The 26,425-nt window shown below is 33.4% G+C and overlaps 2 protein-coding genes across 2 annotated transcripts; both read right to left on the bottom strand.

Moving 5' to 3' along the window:
- Window positions 1-902: 902 nt before the first annotated feature.
- LOC136035199 (uncharacterized) lies at window positions 903-20,814 on the bottom strand. Its single transcript, XM_065716796.1, has 2 exons — window positions 20,230-20,814; window positions 903-6,326 (listed from the first exon to the last, which is right to left on the bottom strand). The coding sequence occupies exon 2, from the start codon at window positions 6,319-6,321 to the stop codon at window positions 3,172-3,174; it is 3,150 nt and encodes a 1,049-aa protein (XP_065572868.1). The 5' UTR covers window positions 6,322-6,326; window positions 20,230-20,814; the 3' UTR covers window positions 903-3,171.
- LOC136035870 (protein angel homolog 2-like) lies at window positions 7,676-8,794 on the bottom strand. The gene has a single exon (XM_065717829.1). It carries the CDS (start codon window positions 8,792-8,794, stop codon window positions 7,676-7,678), a length of 1,119 nt encoding a protein of 372 aa, XP_065573901.1.
- Window positions 20,815-26,425: the final 5,611 nt, after the last annotated feature.

Raw genomic sequence — 26,425 nt, 5'->3', positions numbered from 1 at the left:
TCTGCAATCTAAAGTTACAATCTAATCTTACAATCTGTAACTTGGTCATGCGTGTTGTGCTATAATTCAGAAATCTGATTAGGAAAAAGAAATATACAATTAGATGCTATTTTCAAGAATAATAATTGCTGCCATTACAACTCTATTCCAGCCCCTCCCCTAATGAGGTTGGATGTAGCTCTGGGTTATATACAAAATTTGTACATAGTACATATGCACTATGGAAAAGAGTATTGACAAGAAATATGGGAGGTAATATATCTGGTTGAAGTTTCTGAAGAGCAATTTTTATGTGGAATTTACCTAATAAGAACATTAATACTAATTTATTTCAAAAGTAATTGTTGGGTGGAAAATTTTTGATGAGATTCTCTTTGCTACCTTGGAAACTAGTTGAGTTAAAAGAATGAAGCATTCAGGAATGATTCAAAGCCCAATTTATGCTTTAGAAAGATATTATCAAGGTCATTTTTTGTGCCAACCTTGTTTCTAGGGCTTAGAAAATTCCTAGAGAACAGGCCTACCTTGACGTCAGAAAGATATGTTTCCTTAATTTTGATTTCAGTCTACTTTCCTTTGACTCTAGGATTTGAAAACATAATTCAGATGATTTCAGTAGTGTTACGGGGGGGGGTTTCTTATTTGATTTGTTCGACTTCTTATAGTTTTACTGGTTGCTTATAAGGTCTACTTGATTTCTTATATTGTTTAGTTGTTTGTGGTATGGGAGCCTTATAGTTAATGGATATGGATAGGGAGGGTTCTATTGGCCAGTCTCTATAACCTTGGAGACGAATTCATCATCATGACGTTCAGGTTTGCCGAGATGGGCAGATTCCCTTGGGAACGTACCAGCAGACGATAGGAACTGTACTTATACCTTAACTCAAAGACAAACACAATTATTGACAATAATTTTATTTTCTTACTTCATATACAACTCCAGGTAAAACAGCTCCAATAATTGGTATAACAAGTGCATCAAAGAGTGTCTACCCAAAAACTGAATTATCTACCTAACTTTTAGTTCACCTTATATATCCCGAATCAATCCGGATTTCTAAATTAAGCACAGGGTAGACTGACCTCAGAAGAGTTGCAACACAACTCTTTTTTTTTGACTATACAACATATGGCTTAACCTCCTTGCAAAGATTTATTATAACGAGGGTTTTCACCTTCAGTTTGTTGACCAGACCAGGTGTAGAAATCTGGTTTCTAATTGGCTTTATTCAAAAGTTTGAATCTAATTTTGGTAGTCAAAAAAGTATCATTTTTTGCTTGAAGGAAGATTTGTACCAAAGGTAAAAAGTATCATTTTTTGCCTGTTATAAAACTTGTACTAAAAAAAAGCACAAATCCTATGAGATGATTAACTTTTACTTTAAAATCTTTAAATGTATAAGAGATTCTTATTTTAAAACTTTCTAAAATAAATGAATGAGAGATTTGGTTTTGAGTTCTGAAAGGGGGAGGGGGTTTGCTGGTCCATATGTTACATGTCCCCTATCCCGCTGTAGATTGACGCCCTCGTCAATCAGAACATTCCCTGTCCTTAAGTTTTATTTTTCTTACAGTTATGTATTGTCAAAATATTTTTATTTTAATTCTTTCACCACAGAAATGATTATTTAAAGAAAACGTATATATTCCTATACCTTTAATTAACCTACACCTTACACTTGAATTACATTAATACATCACTTGACATTAATAAGGTATATACTTGAATACCTGGTTTCACAAAAAAAAATTTTTTGTATTTATTTAGTTTTCAATTGATTCCAGGTATTCTTACAATAAAGTTAAAAATATACAACGTTACATAAAAAGTATTTCCACTTGCACTTTTATTAAGTTCCAACTTCTCACTACTTGGCACTTTTTAATTGTTCACCATTTATTATTTTTGGAATATTATACACCAATCACAATTCTCGTGTCCTTGCCCTATCCACTGATTGAATTAATATAATGTCATTTCTTTAGTTTATCACCCTTAAGTTTTTTTTTTTTTTTTTGTTTCTTAAAAATTCAGCATCCGCACAGTCTGTCTTTCTATCACGCTTTTTCAAAATGGGAAGTGCAGGACTAGGAACACCTATCCCCTAGGAGTTTAAGTACAAATGTACGCCTGGTACTACGGTTCTTCCATTCCTTTCCCGCTCCCTTCTGCATTTTAAGCGTTATTGGACTGAGGTAGTGTTTAAAACCTTACTTTGTGGTTGATTCCCAAGTTTATAAGATTAGAATTTTCTGATTTAAATCTTCATTGGGTCTGATGTTGTTGATATCGGGTCTTTGTGTTGTGTTTCGTTACCATCTATGGTGCCTTCGCGGATATGCTGTGGTTGTATTTTGGCTGGATGTTACGCCTTCTCTATTTTGCGATGTCCCATCAGAAGATGAAAAATGATTGCAGTATGGTAGATGGCGTACTCTGAGGTGTTATGTGGGTGATAGCTTTTTGGTTGAATCATGTGTTTTCGGGCATTCTTTGGCGGTTGACGAATCATGATAGGTGTTTTCCAGTTTTCGACCATTATGTAATGTCGGTCAATTGCCAATTTCTGTAATGAAAAATTTTCCAGGCAGAATCATATGGTTATTAAATAGAATAGTAACAACATTATATAATTGTAAAAACGATGGTTATGATTAACATTGATATTGTGACATTTATATGATAGGCATATGATTATGTGATTAAACAAGTAACACTGTTTAAAGGCGTTGATTATGCACAAGATTAATTTGGAGGTTTTTTTTTTTTTTTTTGTATATTTCTAGTTCTTTATACTCCCAACGCAAGACTTTGTAGAAAAGAAACGTCTATTTCTAGCGTCATAGCCTTTCTATTGCCATGCGTTAGGAATATTTAGTTTAGCAACACAATATCAAAAATTACAAGAGACAACCTCCATTCTCTTGTTTACATTAAGAAGGGACAAGTGATTAAACTTGTCAGAGGTCTAGATCTTACATAAAAATTATCTGCCAAATATTTATATTACTGATGTATTTCCGCCAAAAAGTAATACAATTAAATCGTATCTTAGCCTTCTAGCTGTAATACACCAACAATATTTATTAAAGCAGGGACTGGTTATATGAATATATGGGAAAAGACCTCGATTTTCCCATGCTGTTATAACCTCCCTTTATAATGGCTTAAATATCATCCGGGGCTGTAGGGTTTAGTTGATGCATTTCCTGAGCATCAATCGCATCGTTTTTTATCGTTTTTCGTCTCAAGAGCTTTCCATAATTTACTGTGAGTAGCGCTCTTATTGTTAGAGATATAAGAAATACCAAAAATATGGTTATTATTATATTGTACCAGGAATTTGGCGAGAATAGTCCATATTGACTTTCTACGTACTTTAGTCTTTGGTCTTCTGTTGTGAACAACGGTATTTGTAGGTCTAATGCCTCTTTTATTTTTGCTAGCTGCATAGTACCCTTAAATTTCTCTATTTTGGGCCAAATTGATATTTTTGATTCTTCGTTGTTCATGTTTGGTATCGTAAAAGACAAATTTATTCCTTGGAAATTTATTATTTTTGGGCTCACAACGTTTGTGCTAGTTGTGATCAAAGGTGTTTGTACAGTTGTTTCCTTTGTCACGAGTCGGCAACCTTGTTTTATTGTTATTGTTCCAACATCCTGTAATAGTATTTCGGTTCGATAACTGGGGTCAATTTTTTTTGTATTGTTATAGCATGAAAGAGTTCCCACTGTCTTTCTAGGTACTGTAAAAAGCCATAAATCATTTCGTAAATTAATGAAGATTTCTCTCTTTGTGCTTCCTACTAAAGCATCACATGAGTTGGGAATATCTTGTTGTTGTGATTCCTTTAGGAAGAGATCTAATATGCAAGATCCGATTTTTACATTATATATAGGTAGCGTTAGTTGGCAGACTAAATTTTTAAAAGAAACGCACTCTTTTAAATCCTGTGAATTGGCGAGTGTATATTTCCTTCTGTCTTGATCAATTAGCATATATTCTGCTTCAGGCGTAATGCTCATGAAGGAATTGGTCTCTTTAATATTAATTGGAAAAGTAGATATTTTGTATAGATCAAATATAGACTGTTGGTTAATTAATGGGATTGTTACGACAGCAAACAGTTGTTCATTTATTTCGGTGATATGCACCCTTAGCTTGGTATAATATAAAAATAAGTTAGCTACTTCTGGTTCTACCGGTAAGTGGAGACCAAATGTTAAGTGAGTTTTTATTTCACTTAGGATGTTCTTGAGGTCCGAGGGATCTACTAAGTCGTAAGAAAGTGCTCCTCCTGTTAACTCAAATAATGCGAATTCAAATTTACTGACATCAGTAGCCAAGTTCAACAAAGACATAATAACAATGTCTAGTGATACCATTGTTAAGCTAGAATCGGAGATTACTCTGTCTACTTCATTTTTCAAATAATTCATTGTGCTGACCGTTCTTGAGATTTTTTTGGAAATGGCCTCAATTTTGTCTTTTTGATAGTTTGCTATACTTGCTTGTATTTTTTGTACATGGAGTGTTGTATTCATGGCTGTATTGAGCCTTTTAACATTATCTCTCAATATATTCAAATCTTCTTCGGTTGACAAACCGAATAATCGAGATGCAAGCTCTCCTACTATTGGGATTAAACTTGTTGACCTTTTATATTTACTTTTACGGAAAAATACTTCGAATATACGTGTTGTGCTTTGTTTAAGTTTTTGTATTTCTGTATTGAATAGTTCAAATAACGCTTCCAATCTTTGTCTATATAATATGAGGAAGGCCTGATGGGTTGATATTTTATGAGCATTTTCCATGGTTAATTCCGGGAGGGGTTCTAATTCAGTCTTCGCTGGTTCGTCAGCCATAGCTAGACGTGCGCAAGTTTTTTTACCATCTATAGTCCAGCATTCTCTCCAGTGGTTTTCATCTTGGCATTTTTTGTCCCCTTCCATGCATTCTGTTCTACTATAATCGGTGTAGACAAATGGGATTTGCCATCTAACTTGTATTCTGCCTTTTTTGCTTGACGTCCAAATTAAACTAGTTGACCGATAGGGTTGCCTTACTGTTATTAAAATTTTATCATTCCTACTTGGTACTAGTACACTAGGGACAATTGTTGTAGTAATTTCTGATATCGAAGTGTCTAATTCTATTGGTTGTGGGTCAGTTGTCGTGGGGTTTGACGAGGGGAATGTTTCTTCCACTTCTGTTATTGGGGTATGTTCAGTTTCGATTGTTGTTGGAGTAAAATCAGTTTCTGCCGTTGTTTCCTCGTTCTGGGTATCGTATTTCCAGAAAGTAGTCGTTTCGTATTTTTTTGAGGTGCTTTTGGGGATTTCCATTAATCCTTTCGTGCTTTCTTCGGTATGTGGAATAAGGGAGGTTGTGTTTGATTTGGCAGCTTCCGTTGTAGCGTTTATTATTCTACAAAAGTATTGACATTTAAACTTGTATTTCGGTTTGCTGGTACCATTAGTGGAATTTGACCCCACTTCGATGTTTTCTATACCTCTTATTATGTCTGGTATTTTGTTCGTTCGCGTTGCAAGGTTAGATACAATGCTTGTTGTTTGGGTTTCAATTGTGGCGGTTTGCTGTGTGTATGAGGAAATACTGGTTATATCTCTCGTTTCAACCTTCGTTGGTTTTATTTCAGATAAATTTATTTTGTCTTGAATTGGTCTGTTCTCAGCCCCGTTAACTTGTTTTGGTCCATTCCATAGTTCTTTGAAGAAATTCCATACAGTGGGTAATTCGTTCAATAATGCATATTGTCCATCGTAAAATTTTCTTTGTCTAAGTTGGGTCTTTATTGGCTCGATTGTATTTTGGGTCTCTTTATCGATATCCGAGTTTTGGTTATTGTTAATTGACCTTTTTTTTCTATTATCTATGGCTTTTCCGAGTCCTATAGCTTTATCGATTTCGGCCAGTTTTGCATCAAAATCATCAATTACTTTCTTTATTTTGACTTTGGGATAGGTGGGAGATGGAAAGGTAAGGGAAGGTATATCTTTCTTGGAAGGTATATCTTTCTTTTCTTTGTGGTTGCTTTTGCTTGCTTGCAGTCCCTTGTCTGATTTTAGAAATTGAAAAATTGATTCCCTTAAGTCATAGGTGTTCTTCTCTAGCCGTATTACTTGTTGGAATAAAGTTTCGAATGGCTTAGGGTCTAGTTTCATAAATATTTTCCACGCGTTGTTACTGGTCAGAAGTGAGTTCTCATGCTTGAAAATCACTCCATGTTTTATAATATCTTGTGTGTTGGAATGGACGTACAGGGTCATCAATATTGTTATCAACTTCATTATTTCTAGAAGAGTTATTTCAGTGATTAGCATAAATAATTTTTTTTTTTTTTTTTTTTTTTTTTTTTTTTTTTTTTTCCTTTACCACTTCCACCCATATTATGTGTTAATATTGTTAGTATATAACACAAACCGTCTAAGGTAAATTAATTTTTTCTTCTCCAAGGAAATAAATAATTTGTTTTTTCTACATATTATTTATAATTTACATTAAAGATAGGCCCTTTTTCATCAATTTCTTTAAATTCTGTTCTTAAAGATTCACGGGTCCTAAAATTTACTTCTAGTATATGGTCGCTGTTTTTTATATTAATATACATAAGATAATCAACAAGACATTTTGGTATTTTAAAATTTTCTAACGTATGGTTAATGTTAAATTTTTGCATAATTGTTCGTATTTTATTTCTGCATAGTCCTTTTAGACTTGTTTGATTAGTTGTATTGTAATTTATTTTATATTTTAATAATTTATAACCAAAAGAGGGATTGACACCTTCTACTATAGTTTCCGATACGATGATGTCTGTTCCTGGAAAAATTTCTGACCATAAGTATTGTTCATTTTGGTATAAACGTACCGTTAGTTTTTTTAACGCATCGTAATCTTCTCTACGTAAAACGGGACAATGAACCTTTAAGGGTTCATTTTCTGTAATGTCAACATATTTGTTATAAACTGAGATAATCCAGTTTGATTTAATATATGATTCTAAGTCTTTTTCTACTATTATTAATATGAAATGTAAGGGCCAGATAATTGTGAAGTTATTTACATCACAAAAAATATCTAGATGTTCGATAATTAGTTCTTCAATTAGGGGGTGATTCTTCTTGGTAATTTTGTCAAGTATTGTTTTAAATGTTATTGATGAGAATTTTCTTATATATTCATAACCCTCCTTAACTACTTCTTCTGAAAATTGACAATTTAACATTATATTCATCATATCCCTGATTAAATAGTTTTTAAATATGATTGGTGTCCTTAAAAATTTATAATTTAGATTCTTTACGGCATCAATAATTAAGCTGTTCCACGTTGCTTCGTTTAATTCATAGTTAAACCTGTATAAATCGGGTAAACTATAATAGGTAGCACTAGGTTTTTGTTCTAGGGGTTTATATTGTGTTTCATTTTTTTTTAGATTAGGGTTACTTCGTGTTTTTTTTATAGGCATTTTGTTAGTTTTATTAATTAAGCAGAATATAACAATTTACCTGTTATTGTGGGAATAAGTTGTGGCTTATCTAGAAATAGTATTATATTAAATTAGAATTTAAATTAATTTATTTTTATAGGGTCTTTTATTAAAAAAAATTTTTTTTTTTTTTTAACAAAGTATATTATTATTTATACGCAATTCCAACGAAATCTTGCTTCAAGATAATAATGGTCTGATCCATTTAGATTATTCGGTAATGGTCCTATTTTTAAGCAGTCCTTGTATGTTGGGAGACGAAGTCTTTCTAATAGTATTAATTCTTGTTTCTCATGTTTGTTGAATTTTTCGTCAATATTACTGTAGAGAATATAGTCAACTAAGTTGTGACAAATCGAATTCAAACGAACTTTTGGAAATTCATCTGAATTATAAACACTTTTAAAGGCAAATTTATGCGTTAATGTACCGGATGAAAAAAATTCTTCTTCAATGCAGTTATCACGTTTTATTTCTTGTAAGTATTGACAAGAATCAGAAATATAAAGCTCCTTTGGGAGGAAGGTTTTCCCAATTTTTTGTGAACCACAGTTAGTTAATTTTTTTATATCTAGATGTTCATACTTAAGCCTTCCTTGGCTTAAAAAAGAGTATAATTTGCTTGAAGGGGTGAAATTCAAATCACCACAAAGGATAACTGGAGGGTCGTTAGTTATTTTGCAAACAACGCGGTTAATTTCTGCTAGAAGTACTTGGAGTTGGGCTAAACGCACATCTTCTCTTTTGCGATTGTATAACAAATGTGTGTTTACAATGCATATCTGTTTATCCGGGTTCTTAAATGGGGTGAGAATAGAAATAAGTGCAATGTTATCTCGATTAAGTAAATCTATTCCATTCTTTAGCATTTCTAAGGAATGATTTTCTTTTAGACTAAATTTACATTTTTTAAAAAAGGTGGCACACCCATCAATCTTTTCTTGGGTTTTTTGTTTAAACACTCCGTCATACCCCTGAGATTGAAAATACGATAAGTAGGTATTATAATAGTAGTTAGTATCCACTTCCTGTAAGCATACAATATCTGCATTTGACATTTTGAATTGGTTAAAAAGTCTTTTTTTCCTATCTGGCCATTTTAAATTTTCTTCGTTACAATTATGGTACAAATACGGCATTGTTTCGATATATCCTTGAGCTAGTACATTATATGACATAATTGTAAAATCTAAAGATTGAGTTTCTTGGTTTTCTTTTGGCCCTTGACATTTTCTTGGAGTTTCCCACTTTCTAATTTCCGTTAGATTCATTTTCTTACAATCCTTCCGTTTTTTGGACTTTGAACTACAAATCAGTACCGTTTTGTTTGAGTTTTACTAATTATTTGGTGTTAATCAGTATTATTATTAAGCAGTATATAAGTTTAAGGTTACCTGTTTGGCTTGGTATTCAGTTGATGATCTGGAAATATTATGGTGTTAATTTATTTATGTCAGAAGGACTCTGCGCGTCGTAACCATTTAATGGACATATTTATTAAGTATAAATTGATGTCTTGAGCTAGTTAATATTTTAAGTATTAACTAGGTTATTAGGTAAACCTAATAGTTTCTATATAATGAATATAAAGTGATTGCACTTTTTAACTTTTTTTTTTTTTTAATATAAACAAAATTACTTGACAAAATAATTTGGTATCAGATAAATTTTTAAACCTACCACTGAGTTGGTCTCTGTGATTGGTTAATTCTTTAAATGCCTTTGGGGAACCTTCGTCATAATTGGTTAAATCAAAAGATGGGTGGTAACTTTTTCTCGGTTTGAAATTCGCTAGGCGGTCTTTTAAAATTCTTTTAAAACTGCTACAGGTCTTTTATGTGCAATTACACTTTTGTCATGCGAAAAACGTTTGTAGGGTGTTATAATTAAAGTTCATTTCTTGGTTGTAAAAATTATTCTTACATTAGTAGACGTACCTTAAGGGTTATTTATTATACAATGCATATATTGTATTTTTTATATGTCACGAGTCTATTAGATAAAACGTCTATTTGCGAATTTCACCTTCACACGTAACTGGCAATTTTGCCTTTCAGAGATCTGTAATTTTGCCAGGTTACAAAATATGTTTCGTTTTCAATGCTAGTACGCGCAGATAGAGTTGTTCATACTTTAAGGTTTTAGGATTTATACTATAATAGAATCGGCATTTTTTTTTTTTTTTTTGCAAGACGAAGCTAAAATTTGGTAAGATTTAAATTTTTGTGCTTTTATTATTTTTTTTTTGTTGCTGTCCTTTATTTTTTTTGTGTCTGTCTGGTGATAAAAATGGATTGAGCTTTAAGTTGATTTCGTAATTATAATTATTTTAAAAGGATAAGAATTTTTATACATAATACAAAAAGGAGTTTGATTTAAAAGATACCCTGTGAGATGCTTATTTTTATATTTGTAAAAGAAAATTTTTATTTTTGATAAAAGGCATACATAGGTTAGTTGCTTTGCCGTTAGTGGCGTAAAGGGTTATTAAGTTTATAGCAATGATATATTACCTGTTAATTGTATTATCTATTATATATTCTCGTTCTCATTTCTTCCAGATTTCTTTAGTTGGTTTCTTTGTTGAATTTGATTTCGGATAATATTTGGTAATAATTTTCTTCGTTTTTTGGACTATTCATGGAACAGAACTGAATGCTTTTCGCGGTTTCGAATCCAAATTTCATGTTTTTAAAAATAGACGTTATTGATGGTGGTAGTTTTTTTGCCATCCTTCTTAGCCTCGCGACTTTTCTGAGATTTACTAACGTCAAATGAGGCTTCCAACATTCCTGGTCTGCGAGTTGTATTCCGGTTATACTGATTTCTTTAGTAATTCTTTCTAAAAGAGGACTTAAGCGAGCTTTAAATTCTGTCTCATTATTTAACTGGGCATACAAAATTTGTTCTGAAAATTCTCCGACGCCTTGGAAGTCGAGTATTATTTGATTCTCACTGAGTTCCTGTTGAAAGGCAGATATTGCCTTTGCGAAAGCATTTTTTGTTAATTCGATTTCACTATTATTTTTTAGGTGGATGACCATTAGTGTAACGTGAAAAGTACTTTGTTGAATAAGGGCTTGCGATAAACTAGGGTCTATATTAATCATGTAGTTTTGTACCTCTGAGGCCTTTCTTTTTATTTGCGCGCTTTTGACTTGAATTGCGAAAAAATAATTTGGTGGTTGGTTACTCATTTTCCTTGACTTTCTTGGCAGATATCGCCCGGTTTCTAAAAAAATCAAGTTACATTAACTTAATGTTTTTTAAGTTGGTACTCTAATCCAATTCGTCTGAACCTCCAACGCACAATGTGTCGAAAAGTAATACATTTTGTATCATAGCCTTTCTATCATTATGCCTTGGAATATCCCAACTCGGAAATAGAGTAGTAGAATCACAGGAGACAATTTTTATTTCTGCACATTAGAAGGAAAGAAATGAGTAAAAGAAACTAATTTATCGATATTTTACTGTTTAAAAGTGATATTAGTTAGATAAAATTTGAACAATCTAGTTCATGGTCATTTGAAATATTTATTATTGGCCCTTGGCTCGAAAATTGATTTATTTCAGATTTTAACAGGTGTGGAGTCATAAAAGTCAATCGATATTCTTGGTTGTTATTTCCACGAATATCTTCTATGTGTAGTAAATACCGTTTTAGGGATTCGGGGAGTACTAGGTTAGTTAACGTATAGTGAATGTCGGTTTTTTTCATCATAAAGCGTATGTTTTTTCTGCACAATTCCTTTAAACTGGGGTTGTTTGGAGTAATACAAACTCTTTTGAAAATCAGTTGTTTATGAAAACATAGCGGGCTTATGCAATTTATTATTTTTTCATATATTAGAATATCCTTTCCTTTTACTAGTTTTGACCCAATGTTTTCGTCTATTGTATAAAACTTAGTAATTAAGCGTTTTAATAGCTCGTATTGTCCTAGATATAAGTGATGAATAGAGTTATTAATCCAGTAATAATTTACATTGTTATTTTTGTAGATTTTAAGGAGTAGATCTTTGTTAAATAGCCTATAATCTACCTCCATTAGCATTTCTAAGAACTTTGAAGGCCAAGGTAGCTCGAAATTTTCTTCTTCAAGTGGTGTTAACCAAAAATTTTCACATATTAGGGACGCGATTAATGGATATTTCTTTTTGGGGATTGAGCAAAGAAGTACAGTAAAATTGTATAGGGCGAACCTGTGCCTGTATCCGTAGTCTTTTCTCATTACCTCTGGCGAAAAAGTACTTATTAGTAATATGACCATTATTTCAATTATCAAACTATCGCTAGGTATAATTGGAACGTGCAGTAAGGAACGAAGTAAGTCGTAACGCAAATTTTTTACTGCATTTTTTACTGCTGATTCTAATATTTTTTCGTTCGTTTCATGGTTTATTTTTGAGAGATCTGGTAGACTTTGGGTTTTGTTTGGAAGCCAAAAGTCTTGTCTTGAGGGTGTTTGGTTTATGACGGGTTCTAGGGGTCTTAGAACATTCTCTAAGGTTCTATTATGCGACATTTCCTCTGGTTAATATAAGCTGTTAGTTGAGTGAATTTTTTTTACCTGATTTGGTCCCTCTGGTTACAGATCTAAAAAAAATTATTTGTACTTTAGAATTTTAAAATTTTTTGGTATGCAAGTTGTTTTTGTAAGCGTCTTTTTTAGATTGTTTAGATTTTTTTCGTCTTAAGAAGATTTTATCCCCTTTAACGGCATATTCTCGTGTATTCGGGTCGTATAAAAATTTGGCGTAATGCCGGATTTCTTCTAATGGGTAATGAATTCCTTCGTATTTGGTACAATTTTCGTTTTCTTCGATTTTATAACATATTTTTGGGTTTTTACATTTATCAATTAGAAGAAGGTCAGTTTGTGTCGGCCCCTTGCAAAACCAGTAGCAGATATTAAATTTTGTCTGTAGTTTTCTTATTTTTAACTGTAAACTTGTCAAGTTAGTCCCTTTTTGTTTTTTGTTTGAGAATTTGATTTTTACTTCTCCCCTTGCGGGTCGATATTTTGGGGTATTAGCTAATTTTAACCCAAATTTATACGTGTGGGGTTTAAATTTTGTCAAATTGTAATTTAGGTACCAACTTTCTGCGTATATTTCTTTACCATTTTCATCTTGGACTAGCATAGCGGCCGAATATATTATATTTTCCTTGGCATGAATAATTGAAATAAATTCCGTATCTATAATTCCCTTTGCCATATTCACGGAGAAAAGAGATAAGAAAATAATATAAAAAAAATATTTAAGTGCGATCTTGATACTGCCGGGAGGATGAAGTAGATTCGATGCCAAGTCTGAATGCCTGTTAGATGTTACAAGTTATAGCTATATTAATGTCGTTTTTTAGTTACAAGTTAATTTATTCGAAGCCCCTAAATCTATTTAATAGTAGGGAGGCGAACCAAGAATATGCCTGAAAGGAGTGTGATAATTATAAAATTGCAAGGTAAATTAGCACAAGTTTGGCTACGACTACAGTTTACGAAGACGCTTGTTGTTATTAACTATTTGTAATAATATTTTCGTTAAGGCTATTAATGAGTTTTTATTTACTATTATTTGATGGTTATCTCCACAAGCTGTTTTGCAATATTTTAGTTTCTATGGTATACAAAGTGACAGCGATTCCTATAGGGCAGGTGTTAGTTATCGTTGTGTTAATAAGCTCTTGCGTTACGGAATTATTATTGCGGTGGGCTATAGTAACAAATTCTTGTTAAATAAAATAGTTTTGTGACTTACTCACAATACTGAGTCCTTTTTGATGAACCAATTCTTCAATCGGAGTTTATTAAACTTTTCTGAAAAGTACCTTTTTTTTTTTATTTATGGATTTTATTGGGAGTGGTCTCTTGGCGAGGAGCAAAAAAAAAAATTAAGTCAACTTTCTCTGAGTCATAACCCGATGCTATCAATAAATACATCGAGTTACCCCTCAGGAAAAATCAAATCGGCCTGTCTTTTTTTCCTTTATTTTATCCAGGACTGATAGATTTTTATTTTTCTTTTATTAATAATCTAATTTATCTGGTTTTTTGACGACTCGGCCTGACCTTGTTGTTACCTTCTCTTCGGTAGACTCGGTTTTTTTCTTTGGCTTTGCTAGCGATATCAAGTCAAACTTTTTATATTGTTTTTTAAGAAATTTTTGACCTTTAATTTGTGCCTTTTTAGCCTGGGCAGTTGCACTCTGTGGTCTTGTTCCTTCCACATTTTTGGGCTCATTTGTGCCTGATTCACTCTCAGTATCTGAGGAACTAGTTGTAGATTTAGTATCTGGTTCTCTTGAAGTAGAGGTTTGAGATTTAGGTGTTGATCCAGCCTGACCTTCGTAAATTTCTTCTCCTCGTGAAGTAGAGGGTTTACTGATTGACTCGTCCTGTTGATCTCTGGGCTCGGGAGAATTGAACGATTCTTGTGAGCTTTGGGAGGATTCAAATGTTTTCTTGGGGTGCCTCCACTGCTTGAAAGCCATGTCCTCCGGAGGGTGAGGAATTGTTTGCATTAAGGTTTCCTTCCAAGATACCCAGTCCTTTGGTTTTGCCTTTGAGACGGTTATATCGTGATATTGTTGCTCATCAGTAACTGGATTAGTATAAAATGTACTCTGTCTAGTCTTAATTGGGTAATTAATGATATCCATTGCTTCTCTTAATGTTTGTTTTTGGGGCTGTTTGTCCCTTTGTGACTCTATGTCCCCAGGTGTCTGTATAGCCTTATTTAATTCATCGTGTAACGATAAAGGTCTGTCTATTGGTGAAATAGGTTTCACCAAATTGTCGGGGAAACGTTTTGGGGGGTAAGGGGTTGAAATTTTATCTGGAAAGAATTGTGACTTTGGAGAAATCGTATAGTCCAATTCTTCTGATTCTTCACTGGAAAATGAATCGCTATTCCTCCGTCTCCGCGTAACGGGGGTACATTTTGGGGGGGTAACCATATTTGTCATGGTTAGAAATTCATTAAATTTTTCTTCGTCACTACTGTTTTCAAAATATCCTTGTTTGAAATTAAAAGGTTTAAGTTCACTTAGTCTAGAGCGAGGTGGTTCATTTTCGTCCTCCGAGGTATTTGATGTTGAAGGTTGAGGGGTCCATGTTTCTGTGAATTTTGCCCTTTTTATACGACTAACATGGGCTTTATAAGTTTTCCCCGTTTGTGGTTTTAATAGTTTGAATGTAACGTCATTATCATATTTCTTAATTATTCTATAGGGGCCAGCGTACCTGTTAGAAAGCTTCTTGCCTTCCAATTTGGTTTCATTTTTTAAATAAACACAATCTCCTACTTGAAAATTGATTTCTCCTTTAACATTTGGAATATTTTTGGCCTCTTGTTGTCTTTTTGATTTTTCTATTTCTTGTTTTACAAGTTTGTAAGTTTTTCTCATTCTATTGATAAATTCTTGCTTATAATCTTGAGAATCATTATAATATTGTCTCGATTCTATAATTTCCTTATAAGGGATTCTAAAGTCTCGTCCGAATAATATGTAGAACGGGTTATCATGAATGACCTGGGAGTAAGCGGTATTAATTACATTTGTTAAATAAGGTAAGGCATTATGCCAATCTCTGCGATTTTCTTTCGTATAAATGCTTAAAATATTAGAGAAAAGTTTGTGCCTGTTCTCGATCTTCCCGTTGGCCTGGGGGTGATAGGGGGTTGATACCAATTTACTTATTTGAAGAAAAGACATTAAATCCTTAGTTACTTTCGATACGAAGTTAGGGCCGTTGTCGCTTAATACTGTATTAGGAATACCGAAATTAAGGAATATTTTAGCGAGAGCTCTCGACGTTGTATAGGCGCTTTGATTTTTTAACGGTTTAGCAAAAGTGAAACCAGAAAAGTGATCAATCACTGATAGTACACAGGTGTGTCCTTCATTAGACATGGGTAGTCCTCCACTAGTACCATATAAATCAAAAGAAACTATATCGAAGGGGAACCGGGCCGTAGGAGTTCTTCCTGTCCCTGGATTAGGGTAGACTTGAGGATTTTTTCTTAAATTACATGTTTCACAACTATTAACGTAATTTTTTAACTTTGTTAAGGCTGAAGCAACGAAAAAGTATTGTTTTAACCTATGGAAGGTCTTCTCTATTCCTAAGTGACCTCCTACGTCAGAATGAAAAAATTCGAAAGCGGGTTGTTCCAAAGTTTGGGGTAACACTGGTATAATGGTCGTTTGATTTCTTTTATCATTATTGGTCATTATTTTACATAGTATTTGTTCATCTAAATCGTAATAATAATTATCAATTTCCTTTTTAAAGGATTTCATTTCATTGGGTAGGTCTCTATCATATAAGAAATATTCTATTAGAGCCGCACAAATATTATCTTTCTTTTGATGTATTTTTATATTATTTAAAGATAGTGGGCTGTCTTTGTGTTTTTCTTCTACTAAATTATTGGTCTGCCTTTTTAAATTTTTATTTTTCGGAGCATGTTTTTCTTTTATCGTGTTAATTTCTTCATTTTCATTTTCTAAGGGAGCATTATCTGGAAATCTACTAAGATAGTCGCATGGGGCGTTTTGTTTTCCTTTAAGATGTTCAAATTCATAATCTAAATCTTGAATTTTTAATATCCATCTCGCGAGGATTCCGGACGGTTTTTTGAAAGTCTGTAGGTATTGAAGACTTTTATGATCGGAACGTAGTTTAAATTTTCGTCCAACCAAGTAATGTTTAAATTTTTCTAAATGGTGAATAATCGATAATAATTCAAGTTGTGTCGCAGAATAATTACTTTCTCCAGGCGTAAGAGTACGCGAAGCATATGCTATAACTTTTTCTTCCCCGTTTATTACTTGGGAGAGAATCGCCCCAATTCCCTTGGTTGAGGCATCCGTAGTAACAACGAATTGTCCTGTTTGGAAGTCGGGTAAACATAAGATAGGTTCTGAAGTCAAAGCCTTTTTTAAATGATCTAATGAATTTTGAGCTAATTTAGACCATGTAATTTTTTGGGGGTTCCCTCTAGTGAGGTCCGTGAGAGGCTTTGCTACTTGTGCGTAATTTCTTATAAATTTTCGAAAGTAGCTCATTAATCCTAAGATTCCTCGTAATTGTTTAATTGTTTGAGGGGGTTTTATATTTTTAACAGATTCTATCTTTTCAGGGTCTGGGGAAATTTGTCCTTGTGTTACAACTACTCCTAAAAATTTTAGTTTGGTTTGAAAAAGATTTACTTTTTCAGGTCTACATTTTAAATTGCCTTCTCTAAATTTCTCAAATACCTTCGCTAGGGTCACTAAATGGTCCTCCGCGTCTTTGTCCATAGCTATGACGTCATCAACAAAATGAATTATGTTATTTAGGCCTCTTAGTAAATGAAGGAGGGGTCTACACAATGCACTTGAACTGGTTTTTAGTCCAAATGGTACTCTTAAGTATTCATAAGAACCACATTCAGATGTTGAAAAAGCTGTTTTAAAAATATCGGCCGCTTTTATTTTTACTTGATGATAACCTTGTGTCAAATCTAGGGAAGTAAATATTTTATTTTTATTTGATATTGAGTCTAGAATTTCGTCTATTCTAGGTAGGGGAAATTTGTCACTTACTACCTGTTTATTTAAAGCTCTATAATCTACCACTAGTCTAAGATCATTATTCTTTTTCGGGACTAAAATAACGGGGGCAGAGTATGGGCTTATGCTTGGCCTTATGATTTGATTTTTTTCAAGTTCATGTATTTTATTTATTAGCCATTCTTTATGTTTATAAGGAATTCTGTATGGTTGTTTTGCAACTGGCGACCCCGTGGTTTGTATTGCGTGTTCATAAAATGGGATAAGTCCTATGTCGTCTTCAGATGTCGAAAAGACATCTCTATATTTCCATAATAAGTCGCATAATTTTTGTTGTAATGGTACATCGGTTATGTGACTCAGTTCGAATTTTTCAAGAAATTGAGATCGCGTCAGTGAAAATTCTTTGTCAACGTGAACATTAATATTATTCACTAAGTTCTTTTCCAAATTTTTCCAATTATTAATATCGGATTCCGATACTATTTGTATCTCTACTAAACATGTACCTTTACTTAGGGTGATTAGGTCGTTTTCGTGGGTGTTCGTTACCCAAATATAACCTTCACCCTTTTCGTAATTTATAATTTGTTCTTCGCAAACTATATTTTTCGGGAGATTTTCCGACGGCGATGCTACCCAAGTTTCATTTTTATCATTAACTGGTTCTAACATCTGTGATATTTGGACCCTCTGCATTGATTTAGGGGGAATCTTAGTTTTTCTCACTAGGAATCCATAATATTTTTCGTTATGACTTTCTTTTATTGAGTTTAGGATATTATCTTCTGATTTTTTTCTGGGAGTTTCTACATTCGCTAGCTTTTTCCATAAATATGAAATTTCTTGAATTTGTTTTTCTCTATACTCCTTCATGTTGCCTATGTTTTCCTTTACCTTGTTTGCTTGTATGTTATTTATTTCTGATTTGGTTTTTGTCGGATATATAAACTTTGAATTTGCTACATCTAATAATATTTTATTGGCTTTTAAAAAGTTAGCACCTATTATTGCTTCGTATGGAAAATTTTTACAAACTATAAATCGAGTATAGAAATTTCTGTCATCTTTGCGCAAGGTTAGGTACACAGTGCCTTTTACATCCAGGTCGTGTCCCGTCACACTTGATAAATTGGGACATATATTGTTCATTCGTCGTTTAATATAATTGGGTAATTTGTTAAATACGGATGTATTTATCACATTTACTGTTGCCCCTGAATCTATAAGGGCTGAGAAATAAATATTTCCTGCATTAAAATTTTCAAATACTGGTAACATATTATTATTATTTGCACTTAAAAAAGGTATAATCACTGGCAGGGACCTATATATTATTTTGCCACCAAATTTTGGTCCTATGAATTTTGGGGGCTTGATTCGTTTCCCTGGGGTTCCCAGATTTCGGGTGTAGAGTTTTCATTAGTTCTATTTTGGTTTTCTTGATCATTAATTGAAGTTGAGTTGTTATATGGGTTCCGTCGGCTGGTAAAGTTACCTCTTGTATTTCTATTCCAACCATTGTTAGGTTGGTTTGTCCTTCCGCGGTACCCTCCGCGATACTGATTCGTACTGCGTTGGAAATTTCGGGTTGGATAATTACCTCTTGTTAAAAAGGTATTCCCCCGATTGTCTCTAGGGGCGTACCCATTATAGTTTGTCCCCCTGGACAAATGATTGCTCGATCCCCTAAAATTTGGGCGATAATTATTGTTTGTAAAACAATTTCTTGCAATGTGACCTAACCGGTTACAGGAGTAGCATCTTAGTGGTTCTATATTGGCTTGTGTCCTCATTTGATTATTGGGGGCAAAGCGTACTTGTCTTGGAGGTGTGGTGGTTCGAATTTGATTTCGAAGCGGTTTTGGCGATGATTCTCTGGAGAAAAATCGCGGAGAGGAATCTCTTGATTTTATACCTGTTTTATTTTCTACCGCATTTATTGATAGTTTTTGGTGCTGCAGGACTATGGAATCGATTTCCACGGCGGTCTCTATTTCCTGAACTGCCAGTTCTAAGTCGTCGATTTTTTTGGAAATTAAGAGACGATATAGTTTTGGGTTGAGTCCCTGTTTAAATGCGTTTAGTATTATTTTTTCATACAATTCCCCTTCACCTGGACCGTATCGCGCTTCTGTTGCGATTCTGATCTTATTTAGATATTCTCTTACGTTCTGGGTCTGTTCGAATGTTACTAACCCATGTTTTAGTTTGTTCAATGAACTAGTATCGATGAATCTCTTTTGAAAAGCCTGTTGCAATAACTTTATTGAGTTAATTGTTGAGGTGGTTTCAGTTCCTACGGTATTTTCAATTTGTTTCAAAAATGTCAAAGCCTGTCCTTTTAGTCTTAAGAGTAGCATGTTTTTTAATGCATTTAAGTCAATTTTTGTCATTTCAACAAATTGTCCTAAGTGGATGTTGAATTGATCTACATCTGTATCCCCTTCATAATCAGGTAATGATTTTGCAATTTCTACCGAAGTTGCAATGATTTGTTGCGCTTTTAATAATTCATCTTGTTCATGAGCCATATTTGTTATTTTAATTCAGTTTTTTTTCTTGAAGTTATGCGGTATATAAAATTTTAGTTTTCATTTAAGATTTATTTATATTTAACTACTTAAGATTCTAATTATTTTAAGATGGGGTATACACAAAAGAATACATAAGTAGAAATAAAATTATACTGCACTTAAATAATGTAAAATTAAATGCACTTAAAATCAAAAAATAATTTGTGAATAATCATATTTGTCTAGGGTAGCAGGTAGTCATGTTGTTAGGCATATACAGTTCCTTTAGTGTCTTTTTTTTGATGGCCGCGCCAAATGTTACGGGGGGGGGTTTCTTATTTGATTTGTTCGACTTCTTATAGTTTTACTGGTTGCTTATAAGGTCTACTTGATTTCTTATATTGTTTAGTTGTTTGTGGTATGGGAGCCTTATAGTTAATGGATATGGATAGGGAGGGTTCTATTGGCCAGTCTCTATAACCTTGGAGACGAATTCATCATCATGACGTTCAGGTTTGCCGAGATGGGTAGATTCCCTTGGGAACGTACCAGCAGACAATAGGAACTGTACTTATACCTTAACTCAAAGACAAACACAATTATTGACAATAATTTTATTTTCTTACTTCATATACAACTCCAGGTAAAACAGCTCCAATAATTGGTATAACAAGTGCATCAAAGAGTGTCTACCCAAAAACTGAATTATCTACCTAACTTTTAGTTCACCTTATATATCCCGAATCAATCCGGATTTCTAAATTAAGCACAGGGTAGACTGACCTCAGAAGAGTTGCAACACAACTCTTTTTTTTTGACTATACAACATATGGCTTAACCTCCTTGCAAAGATTTATTATAACGAGGGTTTTCACCTTCAGTTTGTTGACCAGACCAGGTGTAGAAATCTGGTTTCTAATTGGCTTTATTCAAAAGTTTGAATCTAATTTTGGTAGTCAAAAAAGTATCATTTTTTGCTTGAAGGAAGATTTGTACCAAAGGTAAAAAGTATCATTTTTTGCCTGTTATAAAACTTGTACTAAAAAAAAGCACAAATCCTATGAGATGATTAACTTTTACTTTAAAATCTTTATATGTATAAGAGATTCTTATTTTAAAACTTTCTAAAATAAATGAATGAGAGATTTGGTTTTGAGTTCTGAAAGGGGGAGGGGGTTTGCTGGTCCATATGTTACACTATCTTGTTAAGGGGTTAGGTTAGGAAAACAAAAACTTTCAGTAATCAATCCAGGGCCAAAAATATACTATGGGAAGGTATTGCCAAGCTTCTATGTTAACCCTCTTCTGATTCGTAAGTCTTAGAAATTTACTTACTTGACAGGTTTTGACAGAACAACATTTACCTTAATTTTGAGTTATCAGTTTTGTTGCCTCTGATTTTAGTTCTGAAAATGCCATTTGAATTATTTTGAATAGAATTTTAAGCCATATCAATTGGTGTTTTCAAAGTTTACAAAACATATTTACAGATTTTTGAAACCTTATAAATTGGGGTTGTGCAAAGCTGTGAGGCTGAAAACTGTTTTGTTGTGCTTCATTTTAGAAAAAAGAATCAATTTCCCAAGGTTTTACTTTTGTAAAACCAAAATTTTTACAGGTTATCAAAGATCACTGCCCTCTAGATGGAGAAGTAGAAACAGGTATTTGAAAACACCTTCCCACTGATGACATAATTTAGTCTGTAGACCTATCCCTGAAGATTTCATTTTTCCTAACCTAACCCCTTTCCAAGATAGCAAAAAGAAGCTAAACTAGAGTTTTACCACTAGTTTTTTTTCACAGAATGTTAAAAATATTTAAAATGATTTATAAAAGTGTGCAACAATAGAAAAAAACATCAGAACTTCTGGCTGGAGGCACAGGACACCACCAGATGGCTCATTTGATAGGGTATATAAGCTATATATATATATATATATATATATATATATATATATATATATATATATATATATATATATATATATATATAAAATTCTAGTTTAGTGACTTCTTACTATCTTGGAAAGGGGTTAGGTTTGGAAAAATGAAACTTTTGGGGATGGCTCTACAAGCTAAATTATGTCCCAGGATGATATCTTAAAGTATCCACCTCTACTCCTTCTCTCTCTAGAGGGCCCTGAAATTTGCCTGCATGACAGGTCTATACCTATTTAAATATTGACAAAACAACATTTTACCTCAATTCCTGTTATTTGAGTAGAATTCTGAGCCAAATGATTTTTTTTTTTTCAAAATTTAGGAAATGTATTTGGATATCTTCAAAATTTTATAAATTGGGATTGAGCAAAGTTGTGAAGCTGAAAACAATTTTGTTGTACTTCATTCAAGTAGAAGATCTATTTTGCAAGGTTTCACTTTTACAACACACATATTTTTAAAGGTCATCAAAGGGCCCTATAGAGGGAGAAGGAGTGGAGGTAGGTACTTCACAATACCTTCCCAGGTCATACTTCAGCCTGTAGACCCATCCCTGAAAGTTTCATTTTCCTAACATAACCTCTTTCCTAGATAGCAAGAAGTCACTAAACTAGAATTTTACCATGTATATATATATATATATATATATATATATATATATATATATATATACTACTAATAACTCATTGCAGCACCAAGCTGTCCAAGGCCACTCAAGGCCTCCCTCTTTACACCATCCCAGGAAGTTCCCATTTCCTTTAAATCTTTATTTCTGACATCCTCCCAACCTGGACAAGGACAACCTGCTTTCCATGTAGCCCCAGACAATTGGCCAAAAAGGGCAATCTTTGGCAATCGGTCATCCTTCATCCACAGAACATGGCCTAGCTATGTCAATCTTTCTTTCATTATAGCCCTAGAGAACAGCATTGAACCACATTTTTTGTACAATCTACTGTTTGAAATATGGTCAGTCAGCCAGGTACCCAGAACAATCTGTAGGCAATTTCTCTGGAAAACATCTAGTAAATTTTCATCTGCTTTTTGGAGCGCCCATGCTTCAGAGTCATATTTGACCACTTTCATCACTGTAGCTTCCAGTATTCTAATCTTGGTTTGCAGACTTATCTTTCTATTCTTCCAAACTTCCTTTAACTGTGAAAAAACACCCTGACCCTTAGCTATTCTGCTTTTAACATCTTCACTGTTCCCACCATCTTTACTAATAATACTACCAAGGTAAGTGAAGCTCCCAACCTGATCAATCTTTTGTTACCCAATGTCACCTTTTCATCTTCACTTATTCCTAGCCTTAGCAACTTAGTCTTCTTAACATTAATTTTCAAACCTATTTTAGTACCCTGAACTTACAAAACCTCTAAAAATTCATTCATTTTGCTCATACTTTCATCTAATATGCTTAAATCATCAGCATAATCTAAGTCCAGGAGTGTTTTCCTCCCCATTTGATTCTGTGGTGTCCAATTGCCTTTCCTGTGCTCCTTATGATGAAGTCCATCAAAATGATCCATATAAAGGGGGATACAACACAACCCTGCTTAACTCCTGATTTAATACAAAACCAGTTGCTAACCTCATTTCCTACCTTAACCACAGCAGTATTATTCTTGTATATATATATATATATATATATATATATATATATATATATATATATATATATATTTATGTAGGATAAGCTTGTTTTGGTGTTACTAGGTTGTTCTACATTTGGGGTCATATGGGTGATACCTAACATGGAGATACCATGGGAAATTTATGGTAGGCATGCCACTTGCCTGGGTAGGGAACTTAAAGTGCCAAAACCCTACAGGCAAGTGTGTATTCTCCTGGTGAGCCCTTGTGTTGGGTTGTTGCCTCTGATTTATTTGTCTTTTTTTATTTTTCATATTTGGTAGATGACAGCTTATACTTACTTACAACATGACAGCCTGTCCATGGATTATTCTTTATGGTTGATTGTGTATGGCTATGCTGTTTGACCTATGTGATTGCATGGATGTGTAGGGTTAAGGCCTCATTCAAGTACTGATCTATATTAATTACTAATGTAGAAAAACAGTCTTCCTTTTCTCCTTCTGTCTTTTTTTTGTGCTGTTGCATTGGTGATTTCTTTTTTCATTATATATATATATATATATATATATATATATATATATATATATATATATATATATATATATATATATATATATACATATGTATATATATATATATATATGTATGTATATATATATATATATATATATATATATATATATATATATATATATATATATTAAAAGGCTATAGCCTATACAAATTGTCAAATTAGCCAACCAGCATAATAAGTCTAGGAGCCCAGCTGGATATAAGGAAACACCTCAAGAGAAAAGTTCTTACTCTATATGCAGAATAATCATAGTAAACGCATCATTCAGGGGAAGAAATTTATCTTTACTTATTTCCTTGTTTTCCCAGTCTTCTAAGAAATTAATGAATTTCTTAAAACTTATATATTTACAGAGTATATACACCCACCCCCCTAACATGAAAATATATACCCAGGATTATATCATAAATTTAAATTTAACATTCATTTTCATCATAGGCTAAATGAACCTTATCCCCATATTAGCCACAGGCTAAGGTGGATATCCCTGGAGGTACAATACAACAAAAAAATGCTTGGACATTAAGACCTAAAAATATAACACGGTACGAAAATAATTCCAGGTTATTTCAATCAAACATAAATGTTAGAACATAAATAAAATATCAAAATTAGTAATGGAATGCTAGAACCCTTACTAAATCATTTCTTCTTTGATATTAGCATCCACATTGGTCAAAATCGCCCGGAAAACGTGGAAAAGAAATCTTCATTTTCAAATTTAGCTCCAGTTGCTCAGGACTACTTATTGCTCTGATGGGAAACACACTACAGTTGACCTTATGATAGGCAGCGCAATAGTACTGCCTAAGTAATAGGTAATGTTAGCGCAATATATTTTTTTTGACCAAGGCACTTGTGCAGAAGGAGCTTTCGTTGAAACTTTGAAAAGAGCTCACTCAATTGGAAATCAAGTTTTACTCTACTCTTAAGAATCAAAAGAGATAAGAGGGCCACCAATCCCTCCCCCTCCATCATTTTTAAACAAATCATATCAAAATCTAGAGACAGCCATTTTGTTCAGTATAGTTGAAAAGCCCAGTAATTACGTCTTTGAGGATTCCCTCTCCCAATAGCCCTCACGCCACGTACTAGAAGCTGTGCTAGTTCTCCATAATTAAACTTAAGTTTGTTTTAGAAGGGGCGGTCTCATAAGCTTCAGAGAGGTCTCATTTGATTGGCAATCGGAAGTATTGGTGACTTTTATTAGAGATAAAAGTAATCAGAGATCACCTAGCCTACCCCTCCCACGCCCTCTTTTCCCCCAAATGCATCTGCTCGAAACATGAGAAAGTGATTTTGTTCAAAATAATCAAGAGAGCGTATAATAATGCCTCCAAGTTGACACAAACCCTTAGACCCTGGGGGCAAGGGTTATAAGCCGAGCCTCCAAGGCATAAAAGGTTATTACTGTGGAATGTTCGTATGAACTTTGAAGGAGGCTCATTTGATTCAAAATTGAAGATTCTAGTTCCCTTTTTAGATTCGAAAGTGATCGGAGGGCAACCAGCTCTCTCCCATCCACGCACGCTCATGTTTCCCCAGATTTATCTGATCGAAATTCTGAGATACCAATTTTTTTCAAGATAGTTCAAAGAGCATATAACAATGCCCTCAGGGTTGATTCAAAACCCAGACTAGAGCCTAGGGGTAAGGTTTTAAGTTATGTCCCACGGGTGTATAAAGTTGTTATGGCAGGTGTGATCATATAAGCCTTAGAGGAGGCTCATTTGATTGGAAATTGAAAGTTTTAGTTCCCTTTTTAAGAGTCGAAAGTGATCAGAAGAAAACAAAATGCCTCTGGGGTTGACACAACCCCCGGAGCCCAAGAGTAAGGGCTGTAAATTACGCCCAGAAAGCACATAAGGTTTCTTTTGAAAATGAAAGCTCTAGTAACCTCTTTATGAGTCTAATGTAATTGGTGCGAAACCCTCCCACGCCACGCCCATAGTTTCACAAAACCCGTCCAATCAAATTTTGAGATAGCTAATTTGCTTAGCATAGTTGAAAGGTCCAGACATGTATAAAAAAACTAAAACTAGGGGAGTTTTAAGCAACAATCGGCTGTTAGGCTACAATCATCTTCAGCAATGAGGGGTTTGCAACCTTTGTTAGTTGCAATGTGGGGTTTGCAACTTTCGCGAGTTGGTCTACCTAATATTCATTTTAAGATCCTTACAGATTGGCAGCTTCAGCGTTTAATCGAAGCGAGGAAACAAAACCAAAGTGTTGCTCTCGCAACACTTTACTCAACAAAGCCAAACAAAGGTTGCCATAACCCCTCACGTTGCCCATGCAACGTAAATCTAGTTTCCATTAGTAAGAGCATCCTTTTGAGTGAAAGGGAAAAGTTAAATATATTTTCATAAATATCAACAGGCTCTTCTGAACTAATATATATAATTTGCAAAGTAAATCTAATTCAAATAATCATCTTGATTGGAAAACATCAGGGGTCACTGTCAATAGTATAGCAATTGCCGATTCTGGACCACTTATTAAATCAATTAAATTTATGCCCTTTTCAATCGAATTTGCACTATTTTAGTCGAAAAATTTCAGTATTCTATCAACTTTCCATTCCTACATTCAACCTGAAAACTGGACATTGAAAATAAAATTTGGTCTTATTTTTATACTTTTCAGAATGTGAATACGGCTTCTAGATCACCCCATTAATTTTGAAACGAATTTTCACAATTTTAAAC

This window comes from Artemia franciscana, chromosome 14 (genome assembly GCF_032884065.1).
Source record: "Artemia franciscana chromosome 14, ASM3288406v1, whole genome shotgun sequence".
NCBI lineage: Eukaryota > Metazoa > Arthropoda > Branchiopoda > Anostraca > Artemiidae > Artemia > Artemia franciscana.
Note: the sequence above shows the minus strand (reverse complement) of the source record. Positions and strands in the feature narration are given on the sequence as shown.

What these genes read in the sequence shown, in the direction of transcription:
- LOC136035199 (XM_065716796.1), bottom strand. Translation starts at nt 6,321, where the DNA reads ATGAAGTTGATAACAATATTGATGACCCTGTACGTCCATTCCAACACA.
- LOC136035870 (XM_065717829.1), bottom strand. Translation starts at nt 8,794, where the DNA reads ATGAATCTAACGGAAATTAGAAAGTGGGAAACTCCAAGAAAATGTCAA.